Here is a 21,339-nt window from a genome sequence, read left to right as displayed (position 1 = left end):
CGCCACTGACATCGGTTGGCAGCCATATCTTGTAGTGTCTCCAACCAGGCACAGTGAGGATCACGCGGTCCCCATCCTGGAAGGTGAGTAGCACCGACGGCACCAAGCGTTTCGTGATCCCCTTCATACTTCTCTACCAAGTCGGGGGTTGGCCACCTCTCTGTTTACGCCACTCCGAATCGGTAATGGAAAACAGCACTCCCTTCGGCAAACGATGGTTCGGCATACGTTGTGGTACCGATAGGTAATGGTTAGACTCCGTTACCCTTGTCATCTGTGTTCCCGAGTACTTTACACCTGACAAAGTTAAACTATGGTGACTGAATCGTTGAACCATAGGAACAGATTGCTCTCAGCGTTGCGTATTGTCATAACAATAAACGCAAACAATCAACTAAAATTGTAGTTTCATTCCCAACTGCTCAGCCCTTCTGCAAACACGTACAACTCACACATGTCCTGTACAATGAGCAAATATTCAAATTTAGAGCTAGCCATCTGATCAAATAATGTTCAATACGAAATTGTGGTGCATTAAGTCCCATAAGGCCTCACACAACATTATTGTCCAGCGAAAATTCGATCCCAAAGAAAGTGATGGTAACGGTATGTTTACTTTTCCCTCCTCCTCATCGTTTCATATGAAAACCTAGCGTCGATCGAAAGCAAGCTGGAGAACTAATGATGATCGTTCGAGCGCGAACCTGTTTACCTGTTCAGACAAGAAAATTCAGATGCGTCCAACCTGCACTAATGTAGTAGTGGCAACTCACTCGCCTTGCATGTCAGATGGGCGGAGTTCGAGTCCCACACTGCTGATGAGTTCTAATAAGAGCGAAACTCGAGTCCATTTCCTCCCCTATTTGGTGTGGACTCACAAAGATAATTACGCAAGGACAGGATGATGACTGTTCAAACGTGAGTCATGTGAACATGTATTCTAATGCTGAACGAAAAACAGGAAAGCTTCCTTGAGTATTACTCTCATTTGCAAATCTATTTGGTTTTCACGAGAGACTCAACCGAATCTCTCGTTTATGATATTTTACAACTGGATGTGCTGCACACAGGTCTCCTCATGTTTCAGTTGGAATGATATTCGAGGTATCGCAGTATACCTCTATAGGGGAAACCACTCACAGTCCAATTTGGGTTCAAGTGGAACATAAGGTTGACGGAAACTCGGGGACTGGGCCTACCTGATGAGCCTCAAGAAGGGCGAAACCGGTCGTGGGCTGTCCAAGGGTTTTCAGCGAACTTGCGAGTAGTTTCCTTCATGAAAGAAACACTTCCTATTATAATTATATGGATGTGAACGAGTGCCTATCATGGAGTTAGCAAACAATAGATAGAAAATAGTGTGCATGAGCAGCAAACATAACGAAAGATCAACATACCAGAGTACCGGTGGGCAACTTTGTTGTAGATATTTTGGGTTGTCTTCGGCGTTCAGTGATATTGATTGAATCACCTTGCATAAGCGTTTCGAGATCGTTCCGGATGGCTTCATTGCGTCTCGTCTGGAAAAATTATACACGGCATGCATTCAAAAGAGCACCTGATCAGGGGTCACAAGCAGTTCACACAGGTCTGAATTATGCCCCTGAAACCTCGCGGATTTTAGTTTCTACTCCTTTAAATTCATGCGATCACTTTGTGACCACCAGTCAACATTATCGATTTTTCTATGGTATATTATCGTCCTATAAATTGTGAGAACTGAAATACTTCCGTTATCATCTGTAGGGCGCAGTTTCCAATCTTTTAATTTTTGAATTTTTGTGTGCGTTTAAACGTGATAGCTTCTAGATTATCTTTTGGAAGTGCAGTTTAGTGTCCTGTTGAGAAATTAGAGTCCCTATTTTTTCAGGTATTACAAGGGCGACCGGAGGACAATTATTCTCGTGTCAGCATTTTTCTGAGCAATTTACTGTTAGTCACCAAATTTTAATCAAACATACGAGCACATTATTGCTCATAACGTCAAGCAAAATTTTCCAAAATGTTCATTAGTGGGACACAGATTTTTCGCACAGATGATCGGGTTTCCAAACGACACTCAAGTCTTAAAAAACCGGTTTTACAGTAAACACGACTGTGCCCACCTGTTTCATATTGGTAGACACAGTAGTAGGTTGACTGCAGAATTGGATCAATCTCCATCTACTACTTATTGCTCAACCATGCTACTTATTTCATCCGATGTCATATATGTAAACCAAACAAACTAATGTTAAGATAGTCACCAAAGGCCTTTGAAAATCTTGTGATTTACTTATCAGACGCCTTAGATTCGGAGAAAAAAATGCTACGAAACTACGGAGCAGCACAGTGGTCGAAATCATTAGAGGTTTTGGAGAACAGGTCACCAAAATATCAAAGTTAATATACCGCTGTTTATCAAAAAACGCGCACTCTTGCACTACTTCATCATTATTTTGTTTTTCTGAAATGCTTCCCAACCCTTAGAGCCTTCAAAATAACCAGACAGCTGCATTTTTCTATGTATGTGCTTTGTCGCGATTCCACAGACTTTTTCTAGAAGAATCAGTTGTCAGCTGTGAGTTGGCCAGACCCACAATCGATAGCGCAGGATTAAAATCATGCGTTTTGAGCCAGATACTATGAACAGATATGTTTCCGTGGGAATCACTTATAGTGACTGAAAAAGGTAGATGTTCCGTATTCTTCAAACATATTGTGCCTTCCTATTGAAACAGCTAGGAAAGCCACGACGGGCTAAATTAATGACTTCCAAAGTCTCTGTACAGCAAAAGACAACTTGGTCTCCAAGATCATCTTCCAACCGCCTTTGTAGCAGTTGTTTGAGGATGTGATGCCATGGGTTCAACTTGTCGTCACAAGTGTAGCTGCTTGGGAGTTTGTCCTTACTGTCAGCATCACGTGTGAGTAACCTATGAATCTATAAGGGGACTTGAAGTAGTGGACGAACGCTCTAACGTTAGGACAACAATTTCTGATGAGCGGTATGAATGACTCCAACATAAACGGGTTGTAAAACCACTTATGCCTCGGTCACACAATTTGTGACACATGACTAAATACTTCCTGGTTGATTTCAGACGATAGGCTCACACAACCAGTTAACAACTTTCCCTTCTGAGCTAACTGTGACATATGCCATACCGTAAGACACTCTCTTTATGGCACCATCAAAACGAAGGTGAATTGCACTCAATCCTTCGGAGAAACCCACCTGAAGAGTATCCAACCAAAGCATCATGGCTTCCTCTGTTTCGGCCTGCAATACGTTATCCTTCCCTTCTGAACTGGAATCAAACAAACAAATACATTAGTTAGTTGATTGAATTGTAACGGTTTCTGTCTGTTGATGCAAAAGACAAAATGCCCTGAATCCAGCCTTCTATTCCTCAAGGTATGAATTATCAAAGTTGGAAAGAAAAGTTCCCATTTAATTATGCATTCACTTTTTATGTTTGTGACCATACTCTCCAAAAATAAACGATAATAACTGTAGTACACAGTTTCATGGTACATATTATGCGGTGTGTGTAATATATATGTATACTGGCATGTATAATATGAGGTGTCTCTTAATAGACGCAAAATTTGATTGTGTAGGTAAACGTGGTCAATTAGAACAAGAATGACAAAATCTTTTTTATTATTAGTAGCCACATAAAGGAGATTTTGTGTGCAAACGTTGACATTTTTTCCATTTACGATGGATGTCAGTACGCGCATTGGAATTATGAAAGTCAATTATTCCCTTGGTGAAAGAGCCACCGCTGCACGTTGTTGTTACAAAGCCAAACATGGTACTAGCCTCTAGGGCGCTGTCTACCGATTGGAAATCCAATTGTTTGAACCGGAGCAGGACATGTATCATGGACAAGCTGAGTTCAAATTCCGCATGATGCCACCAAACTTGTCGCCGAATTCCATCTTCAGATGTTGCGCACAAGTTTGTTTCGCAAACAAAGACATGAGAGCTGCGCTGGTATACAGAATTTAGAGAAATATGATTGATTTTACTCCACCTAAAGAGCATACTTGACGGCTTCACAACCGATGTTAAGTCTTCAAAGAGACAAGTTACTTAGTTAAAATCTTCAACGAAAGTGTATCCCCATTGGTCTATCGCCTTCAAAATACTTTAATAGTAAAACATACCGATCCCAAATTATTAAACTATATAAATAAGACTGTCGATAGCCTAGGCATTGTGTTTAACGACACCACGGTTCCAGAGATTCATCTAAGTTCCAGTTAGGCCAGAAACCAGAACCGTGTGTTTGAGATAGAGCTTTATTTAAAGTGTGCAGGATGCATAAAGAACATTGCAAACAGAATGAACTAGAATCTGACTTTGATTATGCAAGTGGAGTAACTGATATATGCTTGATGAAAAGAGTACCGCCACTGAAAGAATAGAGACAGCGAGTGAGACGTCTATCTCACGATAGCAGTTTTGTGCAAACTGACGAACCAGAACAACTCATTACACTAACGCATGTATACTCTTATTTGCATATCAATTTGGTTTTCACGAGGAATTCGGCTAAATCCCTCTAGTTATGCTATTTTTCAGGGAGGAAAGAAGGTTGACAAAAACTCGGAGGTTCTGCCAGACTACCAGATGTGTCTCAATGTGGGCTGTCGAATAGTTTTCACTAACATTGTGAGTATAGTATAGTTAAAGTATAGTTAAGGTATAGTTAAAGTACTACCGGTTTGTTAGAAGCCGAACACTGAAACACTAATCCAAAACTCATGGAAACTAACTGTGTTTACGTTTTGATTTGCACCAGCCACGGCTCTCAGATACATCACAATAGGCGTGAACAATGCGTGACTGTTGTTAAATCGTGCTTCTCCCAGTATTAGAAATATGTGAGTACTAGATTTTGATTAAAAAAAACAAGCATAATTATAATTTTTTAGATGACGTACGTGATAACAAACTGATGGAATTCTGTTGGATCGATGAAGAACGCTGCATTCACGATAGTGATCACACGTAAAGGCTCGCGGTTTGGAGTGTTCGCTTCATCCTCATTTCTATAGGCTCGCACGGTCATCGTGGATTCATCGAACTCATACCAGTGTTTCTGACTGCCCTTAAATCTTCGAAATGCTGTGGAATAATTGTGTTAGAAAACAGAGATTTCACTGGAAATCAAGTAGGAATCAGATGGCTACTTAGCTTTGTGGGAATAAATTCATAGTTTCGTCAAGAAAAGAGCAACCCAGGCAGACAACTGATCACCGTCGTCATTGAATACAACACACCAATAATGCCGAACCGCCATACGAGCGTGAGGCAAGAAAACTTTAGTAAAGAGTGGAAAAAAGAAGGGAAGGGTATGGACTTATTACAACAAGGCCTTGTGTTCTTAAGGAGATCGATCAAAGATAAGATGCCTACACTTTTGGACACCATTAAAATGAGTTGATTGGAACGTTACGTCAAAGTAAGGCCCCATTGGTGGGGTCAACCCAGCGTGCTTTGCAGGACTCACCTGACCTGAGCGTAGCGCGCAATCACAGGGGAAATTTAGCTAGGCTAGGGAATGACAACAAGTGTCCCACCTGGATTAGTCTTGGGCCGTATCCTGTAAGGTCTGCAAACAGCTGCGTTCCAAGTGAGCAACAGCCAAAATGTGCGAAAGTCCAACAGCACTCAGTCTGAGAATGACTGTTTTTAGTTCACATAGCCATGCCTCGGCCTGTCCCTCACAACCCTTTCGCCAACAATCGATTGAATCAGAAAACAACGCTTACTTAGATAGACGGTGGTTGGGCGCCCTTTCGCCAACAATCGATTGAATCAGATAGACGGTGGTTGGGTACACTTGGTACATCCGGCAACCATCTCATCCTAGAATAGCTAGTCTGCTCCTCCGAGAAATTGAACTTTTTACCCGTTTACGCCTCACCAATTTTCTGATGCACTTCAAACCATTCCGCAAACTGAACCAGCAATTTGGGCTGAAATTTATACAACCGATGGGATACATGCGCATCACTCACTGAGTTTCCAATGTTTGCTGATGTACTTACGAAAAAAACATCTACGAACACGTGATCTTTATCGACCGTGTTACGCAGAATATGTTCCCATCATATTCCCATCTATCAATTAACCCAAAGGGGCACCAGCTGTGTCTATTATACAGCCAAATGTAACAAAATGGAAGTCGTTCGTGTGCACAGGTTCCACTGAATCCGAATCGAGCGCGATGGCTCACATAATTTTGGTGCCTCCAAGCCCAGACAGGAACAAGTCAGGTTCATGTGTACAACATGGACATTCGGTTCGTAGTTCTGCACTTTGACCAGCAGCGGGCTATTTCAATCGGGCACACAGGGCTGGACCGAACCTATGGGTATTCTGACTGGAAACCCAAGCCTGACAGCATGAAATATACAAATAAAGTCGGTGTGCACGGAGACACATGTAATGCCCGGTTATTAAAACGATTACAACCATGCAGTGCCCTAAAACAGAACAGTATGAGGATCGTTTTTCCGAAGGATTAGGCTTGTTTCGGAAATCCTAAGCACGTCGCCCAACTAAATGCGTAGTTTTCGGGCGTTCTTTTAAGTGGCCATAGTTTCAATACAGCCTGTACACCAGAAACTCTGCAGAATGATGTTATCCAAGTCAGAATGTGTCTTCTTGGTCCGATGCTCTAGTGCTGATGCATCCTGCGTGAGGTGGTGGTAACATCATATTCAGGTAGCTGTTGATGTGTTCGCCGAACTTTGAAATGTTTCTGAAAACGTTTCGTCACCATTCATGGGGACGTCGTCAATGCTATCCTAGGTGTGCCTTCCCTCCTTTGTCTGCTTGCGTCGGTAGGACATTTAAAAGAGTACTCGAAGTTTCTTGTCATAATTATTGGCTGATTGAGACAATTTTTCGTAATGTGATTGGTCTGTTTGTCATTGGCCCACTGTTGTGATACGGAATGGTAGAAAAATGATGGAATATTGGCGTTATCGTACTTCTCATCACTAAGCTGTCAAATAAACCCTGCTTTAAACTACCAACAGCTGCAATCTTAGGTATACAAACGTTGATGTTCACAGATCAAATTTGGATTTACCACGGCAACCAATCAGAATGTCACAAACAAGACACCTCAAGCGGATCGAGACACTGCAAAAATGCGAAGTTCAGCATTAGGGAGAAGAATAAGCTTATGCATGGTAGTTCAAATAACCAAAAAAGCTAGAAGAACCAATATGACTACCCCACAAACAGGTAGGGCGAATGAGGCACACCAGCGTACACCAAGAACGTTGCTAAACTAACTAGGAGGCCCTTACGACAGCATAAACCAGTGGTGGCTTACAAAACTGAGATTATCCTACAGAAGACACTTTCGAACTTCGAAGAGAATTAACTTTTCGGTGAAGAACAGTATCATACATAGGATTCAACGCAAGGATAGTGAAAGAACACTGCACGGGACAAACGAGAAAGATGTTTTTCATGAATACAAAATTTGCGACCACTTTTTACCCTTCTTCGTGTTCAAATGTCAGGATAGATGCGAGCTTGAGTGGAATAGCACGGGTGAGAAAAAGGCATAAAAGGTGAAGTTACCAAATCAAGATACTTCACTAAGAAGCTGTCAGCAAACATACTGGAGGTGATCTAGCCTACCATCCACTGAGGATAAGAGAACTCTCTGGAGAACCCCATACAAGGAGCAGTGTAGATCGAATCTAGCGGATAACTCGATTTCATGTGATTAAGTCTCCAACCAATTGGCCACCGGATCAAACTAAAGAAAGAAAGGCTACTGAATAACCGACAGGGCAGGTATTTATTGCCACCAAGAACAAGAAAGGAAAGCGAAATTAGGTCAGTCAAACTGAAGAAAATCAAACCATAGTGAAACACAAATCGCGAACCAACGAATCAGAACAGAGATCAAATCAACCGGAAATAAACTTTTCAAAAAACCATTCCAGTCCAAGGAATGTGGACCACAGCGCGGCAAAGACCGTGGACGGGCAATTCAAACTACAATGAAGCTGTCCCTCTGCCAACTATTCAACGTCAAGAGATATCTCATATAGTCATTCAAAAACTCTAATAACGCGAGCACAAGGGGTGAAAATATCCACCTAACCGGGAAACGACAATTTCCTCACGACCGGTAGCTAAATAACCCTAAATAGGTAACGATATTTTGATATGCTGGTAGGGTACGTGTGTCGCTTGTAACCTGTCCGGGGTTGGATCCCTGATCATGTCAAAGACAGGCCTTAGTGCAAACTAACTAGAGTAGTTGATCCGGGACAGTAAACGTGCTATTCAAACAAGAATGAGGAGAGTACGGATTCTTTCAAATGATTTAGTATTTGCGGTTCATCAAACAGAAATTGTCCAACATGATCAGACCTGACCACTACATCATCATCATTATCGGCAGAATGACATCGTTGTTCCACGTCGATGTTTCACTTCATCACAACCTCACCCGTTCAATACAATCGTTTCATTAACATAATTCCTTGTGTCTGGCCAAGAATCTGAAAAGCAAGCAAGCTGAGGATTTTGGCGGTGTGGGTGGGGGTGCTCTTTCTTGCTGCATCAGAATTATAAAGTTCATACAATAGCTGCAGTATTACTGGTTCCTCCTCATTCTTGTTAGGCAATTCGTGAACGGGACTGGGGTATTGGCAATGTTTCTTGGGTCAGACCTGATACAATTTATGGGTCTGTCGCCATCGCTTGAGAACCCTACTGAAGTCGATGTGGATGAGTAGATCACATCGGATTGATCTCATGACGGTTAGCTGAGATGCCTGTACCTCAAAATGCTCTATAAACCTTCACCAACATAACTGAGCGCAAAATGAAAGAAGTGAGATAAAAAAGGCGATGTCCAGAATCTTTCCCAATTAACCTTAGATTGTATTAGGAGCAGATTATACGTTTGAAAAACCCATCCAAATTGCCAAAAATGCTTCCTTGGATTAGCCTTGGACGTTAGCCGCTCAGTCGCTTAAACAATTTTCTACCCTGCCATTTTCTACGCCTAATAAGCATTTTTATTTCCGTCTCGTTCAATTTGGCGCGCTCCAGGAAAATTGTCTGGTCGGATGTCCATCAACCAATCATTTGTCGAAGATTACACTATTGGAACAGTTTAGGTATAGTTGCGTCAGCCCAGCACTCAGATCATGACTTTGCTCCTCATCCCTAGTTAGAAAAACTAAATATAGTGTCATACAACGAATATGGGCTCCTGGTTGTTTGCAAGGATTTTTCGAGAGGATGATACTTTTTTCCTGAGTACGATCTACATTATATGCTTAATCATCCTGCCCATGTACATCTGGTTATTATGGCCCGTTAAATAAAACAGAGTTTAAAGTGTGGGATTTCGTTCTCTAACTGAAGCCAATCTATGCTGAAAAGCCGAGAAGCATTGTACAGCTGTTTCATCCATACTGGGAATCATAAGCAGTGCGCATCTCACGAAACTCCGAAGAGTCTCGAACCCGCGACCTCCCGGCTAGTAGCTTGAACACTTAACCGTTTGGTCACGAGTTTAAAGTAAATTCCCGGCAAAGAACTTTGTTCTGTGTTATTTAAATGCGTAAATTTATCAAAATACAACATGTATCGTACAGATGTAATACACTACTCATAATGTTGGTGAAAGCCGTCGGCGAGCTGTTTCACCCTTTCTGGGGCCCATCAGGTTGGTGCCGTTCCCGAGTTCCTATCAGCCTTGTGCTCTGCCTGGACATTAATGGAACTAACTTCGACTTGTACACTCAGCGTAATGCAAAAGTTGATTTAAACGCACAGTGTGTCCGGATTTTTAGTCAAGAGGTGATAACTTAGATCATGATGACAAAAGCCTTAAATAATGAATTTCCAGCCCAAAATAACCCTAAACGATGTTTAAAGACAGTCATGACCAACTCAACCTACGGCATGTTTTGTATCCTTTTACTCAGTCACGCACTTTCGATGTAGTTGACTAGATTATGAGGAAAACGTCCCGAACTCTCAGCTGCTATTTTCAGGCGTTTGTTCTGTTGTGCAGCATGCTTTGACCAGGGACTAATAAGGCTGAAGATGCAGTTCACATCCACACGGCAAAAATGGCCTTTTCAATGACTCTCCTCGCTCCTACAGACACGAGGCATCAGAAACACAAATGGCGTAGTCCCATGGATAGAATTCAAACTACAGAATTCCGCTGGCGAACTATGCCCGAAAATGACTTGGGCCTAGATGTCCCAGAGCATACTTCTTAGGAGTTAAGGCACACTACTCAAGCAAGTGATCTGAATAACGATATTACATATTACTTTACTATCCCCAACGAAACGATAATTGTCAGGTTGCAAGTTTACGCGGCATTATGTGAACGGGAATCCCTAGGAATTGGGTCACTGAATCGACACCGCCACAACAGATAGGGGTGAGTCCTTCTAGGCTTTAGGAGCCAAGAAGCTCGGTTGCTCAGACGTAATTCAGATGGATCCGACGAGTGCCAAATGATGGATAATAACACACCTACGTGGCCGAAGAAATATCCATAGCTCGAAAGATGCTGCTTTTAAGTTCTCGTAAGTACCTAGCACAGAGAGACAGCACTCCCTTAACTTGGTGTCGACTGAACAGAATAACCACATCTGGCTAGAAGGAGGAATGGCCAAACAAGAATGATGTGACCGAAACTCCGATTGATTTGGGTTGCCTCGCACGGTGACACGATTCCGTCAGATATTCGCTGATAGGACTGTTTCCCGGCTATTGGGTTCCTTATTCGGGGGTTTCAGGGAAGCGCTCTGCGATGCCTCGTGACATGGGTCCAGTGGCACGACAGTAGTTTTCCATACAAGTCTCAAACGCACACATAAGTAGTCATCAATAAATTGGGGACAAATCACTTGAACTGTGGGCTTACACTAATCTCCGTAGGCCTGTCGGTTTGAAGTTCATGCGTGGTGTCATTGCAAACTGTTTTATCTGGTAGTTTCAGGCAGCTTGCTGCGGATTCCAAGGTCATGTGACTCTTACGGAAAGTTGCATATATGGTGCAAACGTTCGGTTTTTCCAAGGGTTGTTGGCTACATCCCTATATAAAAGACCTGAGGTATAAGCTTTCTTCCAGGATCATCCATATTTATTCGACTTCGACCTTGAAATATATAATGCGAGGAGATATTTCTTCCCCACGCAGTAGACCGCTGGTTGACTGGGCTATTCGAATCACCTAGCCCGTTACGGAAGATGAAAGACCATTGTACCAATAGGCCTGGGTGGTTTCGGGATTTAGTGGAATACTGGTCGCCTCCCATGTCGAGGTGGGGAGTTCGAACCCCAACAAGGTCAAGGATATGAATTGCGAAACCCGAGTTCACTGCTTCCTCCTTTGGTTTGAACGCACCAGAATAACTTGGTCTGAACAGGAGGAAAGTTGTCCAAAAGGGAGTATTTTGAACAAGAGAATTTTTCCAGTATCCTGAGGACACTGTGGTACTCCGCCAGCTGCCGGAAACGGGTCGCCAGGCTAACCTTGCTAACTCAATCACATGTATCTACCGGGTGCATGAAAATCAACGAACTGATTAGTTGACCACCCTGACTAGAGTTGAATCGACCAAAATCCGGCTAGATAAACCACCTCGGTGTGCTCATCAACGCGACTTAACTGTGCCATTATCGGCCCACCCGAAGCAGATGTGTGAGTCACTAACACGAAAGCTAATTTTAGGCGTTTCGATTCGTCCTGAAGCGTTCTCGAGGTTCAAAATGTCAACTAATGCATTGTCCAAAACAAATGTTTGTTCATATATGTGAACGTCGACATGTCTGCAATCCACAGGACGCACAATTTTGTGGACATCTTCTTTGCACATTTGCTAGAAAAGTCTTTCTGAGCCATGGGACTACACAGCAAGGCAAACTTCTTTCAAGTATCGCGCGCAAGCCTTTAACGAAACAAAAACCGTGGCCTAGGTTGTCAACTCCACCACATCAAGGAAGTGAGTCTCATATGGACTGAACTCCTAATGGAAAGATTTTTAAACTCAGTAGCCCGTACTCCCAAACCATTCTACGTGTGTATCCTTCGGAAACGAAGAACAGAATTTGCGAAGCAGCCATGTCACCAGAAGAAAATGAGTATCAATAGATTAGATTAGATCATCGATCTCATGCGTCCATGCAGAGCAAAAACCGAATTCAATTGCAAAGGATTCCTGGATCACACACACAAACTAAGTACAATAAATTTTTCGATACATTAGCGCACACCAACGTAACCTTGCAAGCTGTAAGCCGTATGTATAAGGAAGGTAGGAAACCGGCGGATCATCGTTGCCTAAACATACTACAGCCTGAATACATTAACGCTTGTAAATATAGCCAGAATACGGCTGTTACGTAGGCTGCCACTGGACATCTTGGTTCGAAATAGAGATAAGGCGAAACTTTATCATCGACAACAGAGAATACAACTCGAGTGGCCTCTACGAAGGTTTGTGTCACACAGTACCTTTCTGTTAGATTGCACGGTCAAACGAAAACCCAATTGAATCTCATTCGAGAACATGATCTTGTGCCGAAATATTGTTTTTCTCGTGAAGCGCAACACAATAAGTACCAAAAGAGGTCACAAAAACTCGGATTCATTTCCATTGATGAAACAGGGACATGTAAGGATGGCACGCCCCCAGTATCCTAAGAGCCGGTATTACTCCGCTTTATTACCACCGAAGAACTTAGACTAAGGTCCCATAGGGAGTCAAGTTGCAAATGGTCAAGTGTTTAAACTACTGGACTGAGGATCGCAAACTAGAGACCTCTGGAGTTTTGTGAATTGGGTACTGTCAATTATTCTTATTAAGGATGAAACAGCTATACAGTGCTTCTCGGCTTTGCAGCATAAATTGACTCCATTTGCAGGACACAATCTCCTCCATGTGGGACAACAGTTCGGAATCCCCCTCTCGCTATGTCTCCCCTTTTCTCGTAAGTGCTTTTTTCCCACGGGAACCGGAAATTTCGTGAGATTCAAATATCTCGCTGAACTAAACCCCTGCACCAGTGCTGGGCACAGGGGCTTGCAAACAAAAAGGATGGTAACTGAAAAGTGTGTTACTATGCCAGGCACCCTCAAACAACGATTGCTCACCCGATTCAAAATATGTACTCAGATCTGTCACACCACTCGCTGTTTTAGCTGGATAGTCAAATGTGGAAGGGAAGAAACGGGACAAAAGTCACTGTATGCATGCAAATGTACGTTACAGATGCGGTTCACAACCCTTGACTTTAAGGTTATCCGTATAAAAGTCCCCCAGTAAAGACTTTCACGTGCACTGTTTCTTAAGTTTCCGAGTGCTCGCCCACAGGACTAAACAAAAGGCCATAGAAAGGGAGGGCTTTTTTACTGAAAGAACAAAATCTTAGATGCGGGACATTCGCTTGCTAAGGATTGAACTACTGCCCCCGATCTTTGGTGGACCGGTATTGGAGGAGAAAGCGGTAAATTTGGCACGATAAACTGATCGATATAGTCAGAGAAGGTCAGTTAGGCATTCTTGGATGTTGTTTCGTCTTAATTCCAATTAAGTGTCGAACAAAATAGGCCACATTAGGGGACGAGACACAATCTGGTTTTCCCCCAATTCTTTCACTTTGAGGAGAATCATGTCTGTATCCTTATATGTAATACATGTTTTATATAAGGACGGTGCCCTATTCAAGCTCACATATTCTGAACTATTGATTAGATTCATTCCATCCCGTCCACGGTGTATGATTTAAGGGTCAGTGAAGTAATAAAAATACAGGCGACGTCGTATACCAACCAAGCTTTAGATCGGACAACTGGCACTGATACCATATCTGTCACAATAAATTCGACGTCATATGGAGCAGACCAAACGTGAGACAAATTTTTTCACTAAGCCACATGTGAAGTATCCAGGAGGAGCGTTTGGGCAAAAACAGACACACGGGAGAAAACAGAGAGTGAACATAACAAGACTTCTTGGAAAACAGTGGAATTTCATATTGTATTCGAGCAATAGAGAGGTGCGCTTCAAAGGAAGCACACGAGGTCACTAATCTTCAGCATGTAGTGATTTGTAGGTTGTGTTTCATTGACACCTCCCAATTTTCAAAGTTTCACTAGGAGCGTTTTCTGAAAACGTGTGCATCCGATTGGGGGAGGTTTTTTATGGTTTCCCATTTCTGACACCATTTAAAGGAATCCTAGTTCACTAATCAATTGTCCACTGTTTTGTTACGGAAGATTGCTTGACCAAAAACAATGAGGTTTGCAAAATGTGCGAACATTTGGGCACGTATAAGTCGGTAAAAGAAGTTGTTGCCGACGGTTTAAATGGAAGCGGTGGGCTCTGATGGAGATTTTCTAGACAGTGGCCCGCTCCTCACACTTGTTTATGGGACCCGTTATCTGATAGGACAAAGCTCTGAAATTGGTAAAGAGGATCTACTTAGAACTTCAGGTTAAAAAGTGACAATGAACCTCAGGTTAAAAAGTGACAATTTTTTGTGATTATGGTCAATATTTGCAGCAGTTTGTTTAGCTTTTCGTTCAAGTTGATCAGTGCTGAATGATGGGGTCGAGTGCGCACCTCCCTCCGAGGATGAGGTCTCCGTTACACCACTACCAATCGCTTCAACCAGAATGAATTTGACGTCTTCTGAAGGTTAGCGTCACACAGATCGTCCAACTGTGGCGCTTACATTCCTTGAGTACTGATCCACTAGATAGTTTGAACGGACATGACTTGGAACGTCTTACGATGTAAAATGTCCGATATAACTGTCGCATTATTGGTAAAAGACCGAGTTCATGGCCGCTGGTTTGTACGTTGAGCAGGGTAAGGGTTTCTGCTGAATGTGTTCAACTAGTTTTCGTAATAGATCACACTATTCGGAGGTAGTTCAGTAGAGAGACTTTGGAGGTTACTCTCTTCAACATCTCTTGATACACGTTTGATAATACTGCAAATAACCACAAATTTCGTGGGTGAACCAGAGATTTTGATCACCGAGGATGTTGAAAGAATCTCTAAGTATTTTTTAAAACCCAGCGCAGCCGGACAGAACTAACTCCCTGTATGTACAGTAACGGCCCCTTTGGATTCCCTGTCCCTAATAGAGACCTGCCGGACAAAAAGACCAGCTAGGCCTAATTTTACTGAATCAATAGATAAAATGTTAAAGTGCCCTAAAGAACGGGCGAAATTGGGCAGCCTTGGCCTAATTTTTAAAGCTCATACAATGTGCATCCTTCTGGATAGAGAGCTGACTTCTGTTTGTCTGTTTTCGACGAAAAAAGACAGGTTTGGCAACACTCGTTCCCACAGGTCCGCATTCACTATATTGGCCAACAAACACGCCACAGGAAATTGCCACAATGGTGATTAGTTCCACAGATTAGTTCCACAGCTCACAACAGCCACCAAAGAGCTGGAGGTTAGCGTTTTCTAGTCTAATATTTCCGGTCAGTGTTTGTGCATACCTTCTAACGCGCCAATTCGCTCCTCCCACACTGATGGTCAACTAGTTTGGTAATAAACTGTTTGGAATTGAATCACCTGATCCAGCAAACTAATCGATGACCAGCATTTGTACTTTATAAGCTTTTCCTACTACCCCCTCCCCCACCATGCACTATAGAGCTTTGAATACCCGTATCCCGAGTAGGCTGCATTAGGAGCATCAGTTATTGCAGTATTTCGAAAAAGGCATTTACTCTGACAGGTGCAACAGGAAATGCAAGAGAAGCAATAATGACTAGTCAAACAAAACAATTCTATCCTGATCTATCATGTGCCGATGAAAGTGTTGGGCTGTTTGAAAAGGCACAAATTGTGGTCCCGAAATGCATCTTCAGTACTGTCTAAATGAGAATAACTGCCTATTCGAGGGGATTAGCATTGCTGCCTATCAAAACACCCCACCCAGTTCAATCAACCACTCCTTTCACCCAAAGTTCAGGTGAGACGAATCTTGCTAGCGCTGATATGCAGCTTGCAACGCTGAAAAAGCGAATCTGCCGAATCGATCAGAAACCTGCTGCCAGGAGGATAGATTCAAGCGTTACACTTTTGTGATTCAGTGAAGGCAAAAGATTGAGTTACAGCCGAAGTCCAAAGTGGTTACGAGATGTGCTCGATCAAGGTAGCTGAAGTTCCCGCAAACTACTATTGACCGGTCAACGCAGGCAGTTGGTGCACACAGAAAACCCTTTAGAGTAAGCCTGAAGTTCACCATCTTGTTACCAACAGCACAATAATGTTCAGCAGTGTTATTTCTTCAGTGTAGAAAAACTATTTGTGGGAAGCCGTATTTTGAAAATGGGATAGAAGTTGGTGCGAAGGGGGCCTCAGGCTGAGTGCTGTATAACTGCCGAATCCAGTACGGGGTCCCCTAAAAAACGGCACTTTTACCTACTCTATTCCAGCTATTTAAGACAGTCTGCATTTCTCAAAGATCAGCATATATAGCAGAAAAATGTCAACTGGGAACAACAATTTTGTCCTTCAGCGACGCCAGACGAAGGACCTCCTGACCAAAATCTAGGCGACCCTTGAGAGGTGATGTGCAGTCAGGCCGTAACAGGGTTTCCTGTTCACCATCCACGGTTCCAATGCAGTCTGGAAATCTGGTTGGATGGCATTAGACGGTGATGAAAATTATCATTCAGGGTGTTGGGACAAAGACCGGGAGTTCTTCCTACCTACGCCCCCAGTGGCTTTGAGGACCAATCGCGCGGAGTAACCAAATAATCTTTGGTCATTCGGGCATTCTTATTGTGCCTACCAAGCCTCACGGTGGACCCGCTCACTGAAGATTATCTGACTTCTGGTCATTGGTTAGGCTGAATTATGTTCCAGACCAGCGAAGATCAAGCCTTAAAAGTGCTACCTCTGTAGCTGGCGTCGCCGCGTCGCAGGCGAAAATCCAAGCACCGAACAAAGATGTCATCATGTCGTTCCGGTGTGAACAGACACCGGACGGTGGAGCCGTTGGAAGAGAATCCAATAGAGAGTTATGGAAATTTTTTAACGCTTCGGATTTGCAAGCCTCTCAGTTGCTAAACCACGTACCAGCCCCTTGCAATCCTCTGGAAAGGGAATAGAAGAACGACTCCGGACGAGCGCATTGTCAATATCTACATGAGTGTTCCAAAAATTGGTTGTTTAGCTACGCAACTGGCAAATGATAGCCCTAAGTTGAATGTGGGTTTCTGGCTGACAGGCTGTTTGGATGAAGAAAATTACGGTCATTCTGGAATTTAATAATTCATACTCAATTTCTTCGGTCAGCACGTAGCTTAGAAGTCTTTTTCGGGTGTTTGTGCGTACCGCGTCTCACCAAAGTCAATCATCCGAATGAGCCGAGATTGTCCAGTTTGTCCATTCGAAGCACTGACAACCACTAGGATATCTGAGCTCCTGGTCCGCGGTTATAGGGCACTGATAAAAGCTGTTTTCAGTGGCTTCCGGTCACAGTCACTTGAGGCGTAACACAGCGCGATAGGCGGACAGTGCTTAACTTCTCGTCTTCCAGATTCGTTCAAAGACATTGTCAGACAAACACTACCGATTCGAATATCAACGGGTATCCTGTCTAACAAGGGTCCCTCCTGCTTAGTGACTTAGAACAATGCCGACACCCGAATATCTGTCAGCAGCAGCCTCTGGAGTCCGCAGCCGCGAGTCTCAGGAAAGTGACGAAGCAGTTAATTCATCGGTTGTGTTTGGATCTTGAGTGTTTCTCTACACTCAACACATCAAACTCATATGGGTCCAGTGTCTGAGCAGTCTATTGTCCAGTTCGCTTGACGGTGCGAAAAGTAAAGGCATTCAGACAAACCAGGTGTTGAGGTTTGAAGCCTAACGGAGACAGTCGGCGCCGAACAGTCGGTGCCAAACGATTGGAATCAAACAGATGGCCAATAAGGAGAGTAGTGAGAATAAGGGGGGAGGGGAAAAATAGATTTCTGAAACAGGAATAAAACAGAAGTCGTAAGAGGAGAGATTCAATTGAGTCTTCCGTGAAAACCAAATTGATTTGCAAATGAGTGTATTTCTCGAAAACAGTGCAATTTGGGTTCAAGTAGATCATAAGGTTGACGGAAACTCGGGGACTGTGCCTACCTGATGAGCCCGAAGTGGAAGGGCGAAACCGGTCGTGGGCTGTCGAAGAATTTTCAGCAACATTGTGAGTGGTTTCGTAAGAGGAGTGTTTTCGCTTACCCTTCCCATTATATGGAGTATATAATGTTACCAGGTTAATGATGCCAGGCTACAACGAATGTGGCATGTGATTATTCCCGGTTGTAAGAATCCTGGTTATATGCGGCCTGGGATATTGGCATGGCACCGCGTTCTGGAAAAAGGACGATTTGAGCCACCAAGCTAAATCTCTCGCTGAAAAGCCCGACCACACGACTGCAGCATTTGCTAAGAAATTTATACTGTGTCCAATTTTTTTTAAAGAATCAGTCTGTATACGTTCAAACTGGCACATTGTTGGTCAGTCTATAACTACTGGACATGAGAGCTTATCCATGGAGCGCACTGACACTTCCTAGTATGTCTCAGTGAGTCGTGGACGCGCACACGGCGGTGAAGTTCAACCTGTCCTCGGGATTAGTTGTGCTATACTGACCGGTTAATGTTCTGCATGTATCATCATATTCACAGCATCCGAACCTTAAAAATCCTTCTTTTGTCTTGTCTTGCTCATAAGGCTTCATTGATGGTACGTAAATTTATTCGTGTCAGAATTCGGGCTTCAACAGTTCGACAGCCGTTGCGGACATCCTGCCACTAGTCGAACAGCACATGATCCTGACCGAATTCATGGGCCTGAATATGGCGGAGTGATATAGCCGTTACTGTAGCTACGCCAATGGAATCGGTGTTTGATGATTTCAGGTGGATTTGTGGAAAATAAGGTATCGTTCAAAATGTTGTGTTGCTACACACATGTGGTTTCCGTCCACAGAATGCACCATGAGATAGAATGTATGCCTATGATCTAAGCTTTTGGCCTTTCATCCGTAGACGAGTACATACAAGGACAACTTTTCCTTCCCTCGTTACGCGGGCTCTTGCACGAAAAGATTCTTTCCCATTGCCAGTATTTTCTTCATGACAATCTAGAAAGCAATGAAGTTGTGAGGCAATGGTTTTGAAAATGGTTTCAAAAAAGGAATTTGGGGAAGATGTGCACGTTTCGAGGGGGGAGGAGACACAAAAGAACCGAAAATTCTTTTCGAAAGCTCGGAGTTCGTTTACGAGTGCGTTAAAAATCACTGACCAATGGCGTGCCAAATGTGGTGTTGGCTCCATAGTATGGCAATAATTCAAACTTGCTGGTGGTATGGGGTGTCCTTGGCGACTTTTACAGCTCTTCGACCACACAAAGAATATGACAATCGAATTCCTGGATAGTCAGCGTTTCAACATTACTTGAATGTTAGCTCTCAGCAGCGTTTTTAAATTGGTATCACGTGCGTCGTACTGGTGAATTTATAACGCATATAAACATGAACTCGTGATTCACGAATCTCGTGCAAAAACAACCTCCAAATCGATGCACGCCAGTCACTATAATACGCGGTTTTCATGTGGATTTGACGAACTCGGACTCAGCGTACAACCATCGAGGGCTGTTCTACGGCTGAGACGAACAACTACAGTTCGTCTCATGTTCGTCAAATGCTTAGACAAGACGATAATATCATCACTTCACTTATTTTTGTCCATCGAAAATCAGTCACGTGTTGTACCGTCATTTATTTGTCCCATATTTGGCGTGGATACGCTTGCCTGGTTTGTCACATGATACTTGGTGGTACACTTAGAACGGCAGGGACGAATTCCAGGGTAGATTGTGAAAACAACACAAGGTTATTTATTGCCTTCGTTAGCCATAAAATATGTATAACGATACATTTTTTCCTGTGTGCTTGAAACACCAGTAACACACTGATTTGCCAGAAATTAGACAAAAGTGAACTTCAAAACGCGGGTTGTGAGTTTACTAGCTTGAAAACAGCCGCGTATTGCTGCGAGTGTGACATATGCTTTCACCACCAAATTTGGCAAGCGAAAAGAGGATATCGCATACAAAAAGCTCTTACAAACTGAATTGTGGCATCTCACCCTCCTAAAATGTTGTTCTAAAAGTGATACCCGAAAGAAGTCTCACTGCGTACAATCCTGCCGAGTTCTGGTAGGAAATGGTGTGTGAACACTTTGAAAGCTGCCTTAACAAGGATCAATTGACTGTATCCTTGTACATTCCGTTCACATTCTGGCACCATGTGCGTGTTTCAATAGGCATTTTTACTTAAAATATGATCTCTATTTTACGGCAACTAAGAGTGGACTGACAACCGTATTGGTTGTACGCTACGGACACTTTTAACCAAAAACTATTCAAGAGGTCAGACTGGAGTTAACCGTGTGCTAGTTATTCGGAGTTGGACTTCCCGTTACAACTTTTCTGATGTTGGAAAAACCTCAGAAATCTGATAGTAGCCAATTGTAAGGTCCATTCAAAGTTCGAATCCGGTCCATCAAAATGAAATTCCGCTCGCTTGACACAGGGAGGCAGATCACATTGAGTAACGCTCAAATATCGGACAGTAATTGGGTTTCATGTGCAATTTTACCGGAGAAACACCAGCGAAAAGGATTTTGATGTTCTCAGTTCAAAATTTAGACTTTTCACTGTTAGGTCCTCTGGAAACGCAGGAAAAACATGGAAGCAGCAGATGAGAGCAGATCGTAGTGAACCAAAATCTCTGCTGAGCCCAATGCGAAATGTCTGTATTTACTTACATCACGTCCTAGCATTCAAAGGGGACATTGCCATTAAAAATCATTTTTGGAGCTCTTCCAAGCACTCCTAATGTGGAAAAAACTTATTCTAGAACAAACACCAGGCTGAGCGCCTCAACAAACTCTGTCAGTTACTATCAGATAAGGCTGGGCGATCCAATTCTAGTAATGGCAGAAGCACCAAATTTCATCTACAGTGGAGCAAAATTTCGTTTTTGATTGTGCATTCAAAGGAGACGGGAAATTTGGTCTGCCTGGTGTAACATCCAAAGTGGATACGGACAGGTAACCGTATGAAGCTTTGGACACAGTTTTAATAACATACACTCTCACTTGCATACGTCAGGAGGATTATTAATTACGTCGGACTTGCCAAATTCAGGATTATAAACTGAAGTTACGTAAGCGTACAATAACTGACAAAGTATCGGAAGTTGTGATCATGGATTGCCATATGTCGGCCGAGAACAA

General features: G+C 43.1%; 1 protein-coding gene across 1 annotated transcript in view; it reads right to left on the bottom strand.

Moving 5' to 3' along the window:
• Positions 1-21,339, bottom strand: part of T265_01081 (hypothetical protein) — a gene marked incomplete at both ends in the record, with an annotated part of 137,052 nt that overhangs the window by 100,650 nt on the left and 15,063 nt on the right. The window contains 3 exons of the mRNA XM_009165024.1: positions 1,398-1,520; positions 3,218-3,290; positions 4,936-5,119. Of these exons, the coding sequence (XP_009163288.1) occupies positions 1,398-1,520; positions 3,218-3,290; positions 4,936-5,119 (380 nt within the window). The remainder of the gene's footprint in view (positions 1-1,397; positions 1,521-3,217; positions 3,291-4,935; positions 5,120-21,339) is intronic.

Source organism: Opisthorchis viverrini (genome assembly GCF_000715545.1).
Source record: "Opisthorchis viverrini unplaced genomic scaffold opera_v5_11, whole genome shotgun sequence".
Classification (NCBI taxonomy): domain Eukaryota; kingdom Metazoa; phylum Platyhelminthes; class Trematoda; order Opisthorchiida; family Opisthorchiidae; genus Opisthorchis; species Opisthorchis viverrini.
Note: the sequence above shows the minus strand (reverse complement) of the source record. Positions and strands in the feature narration are given on the sequence as shown.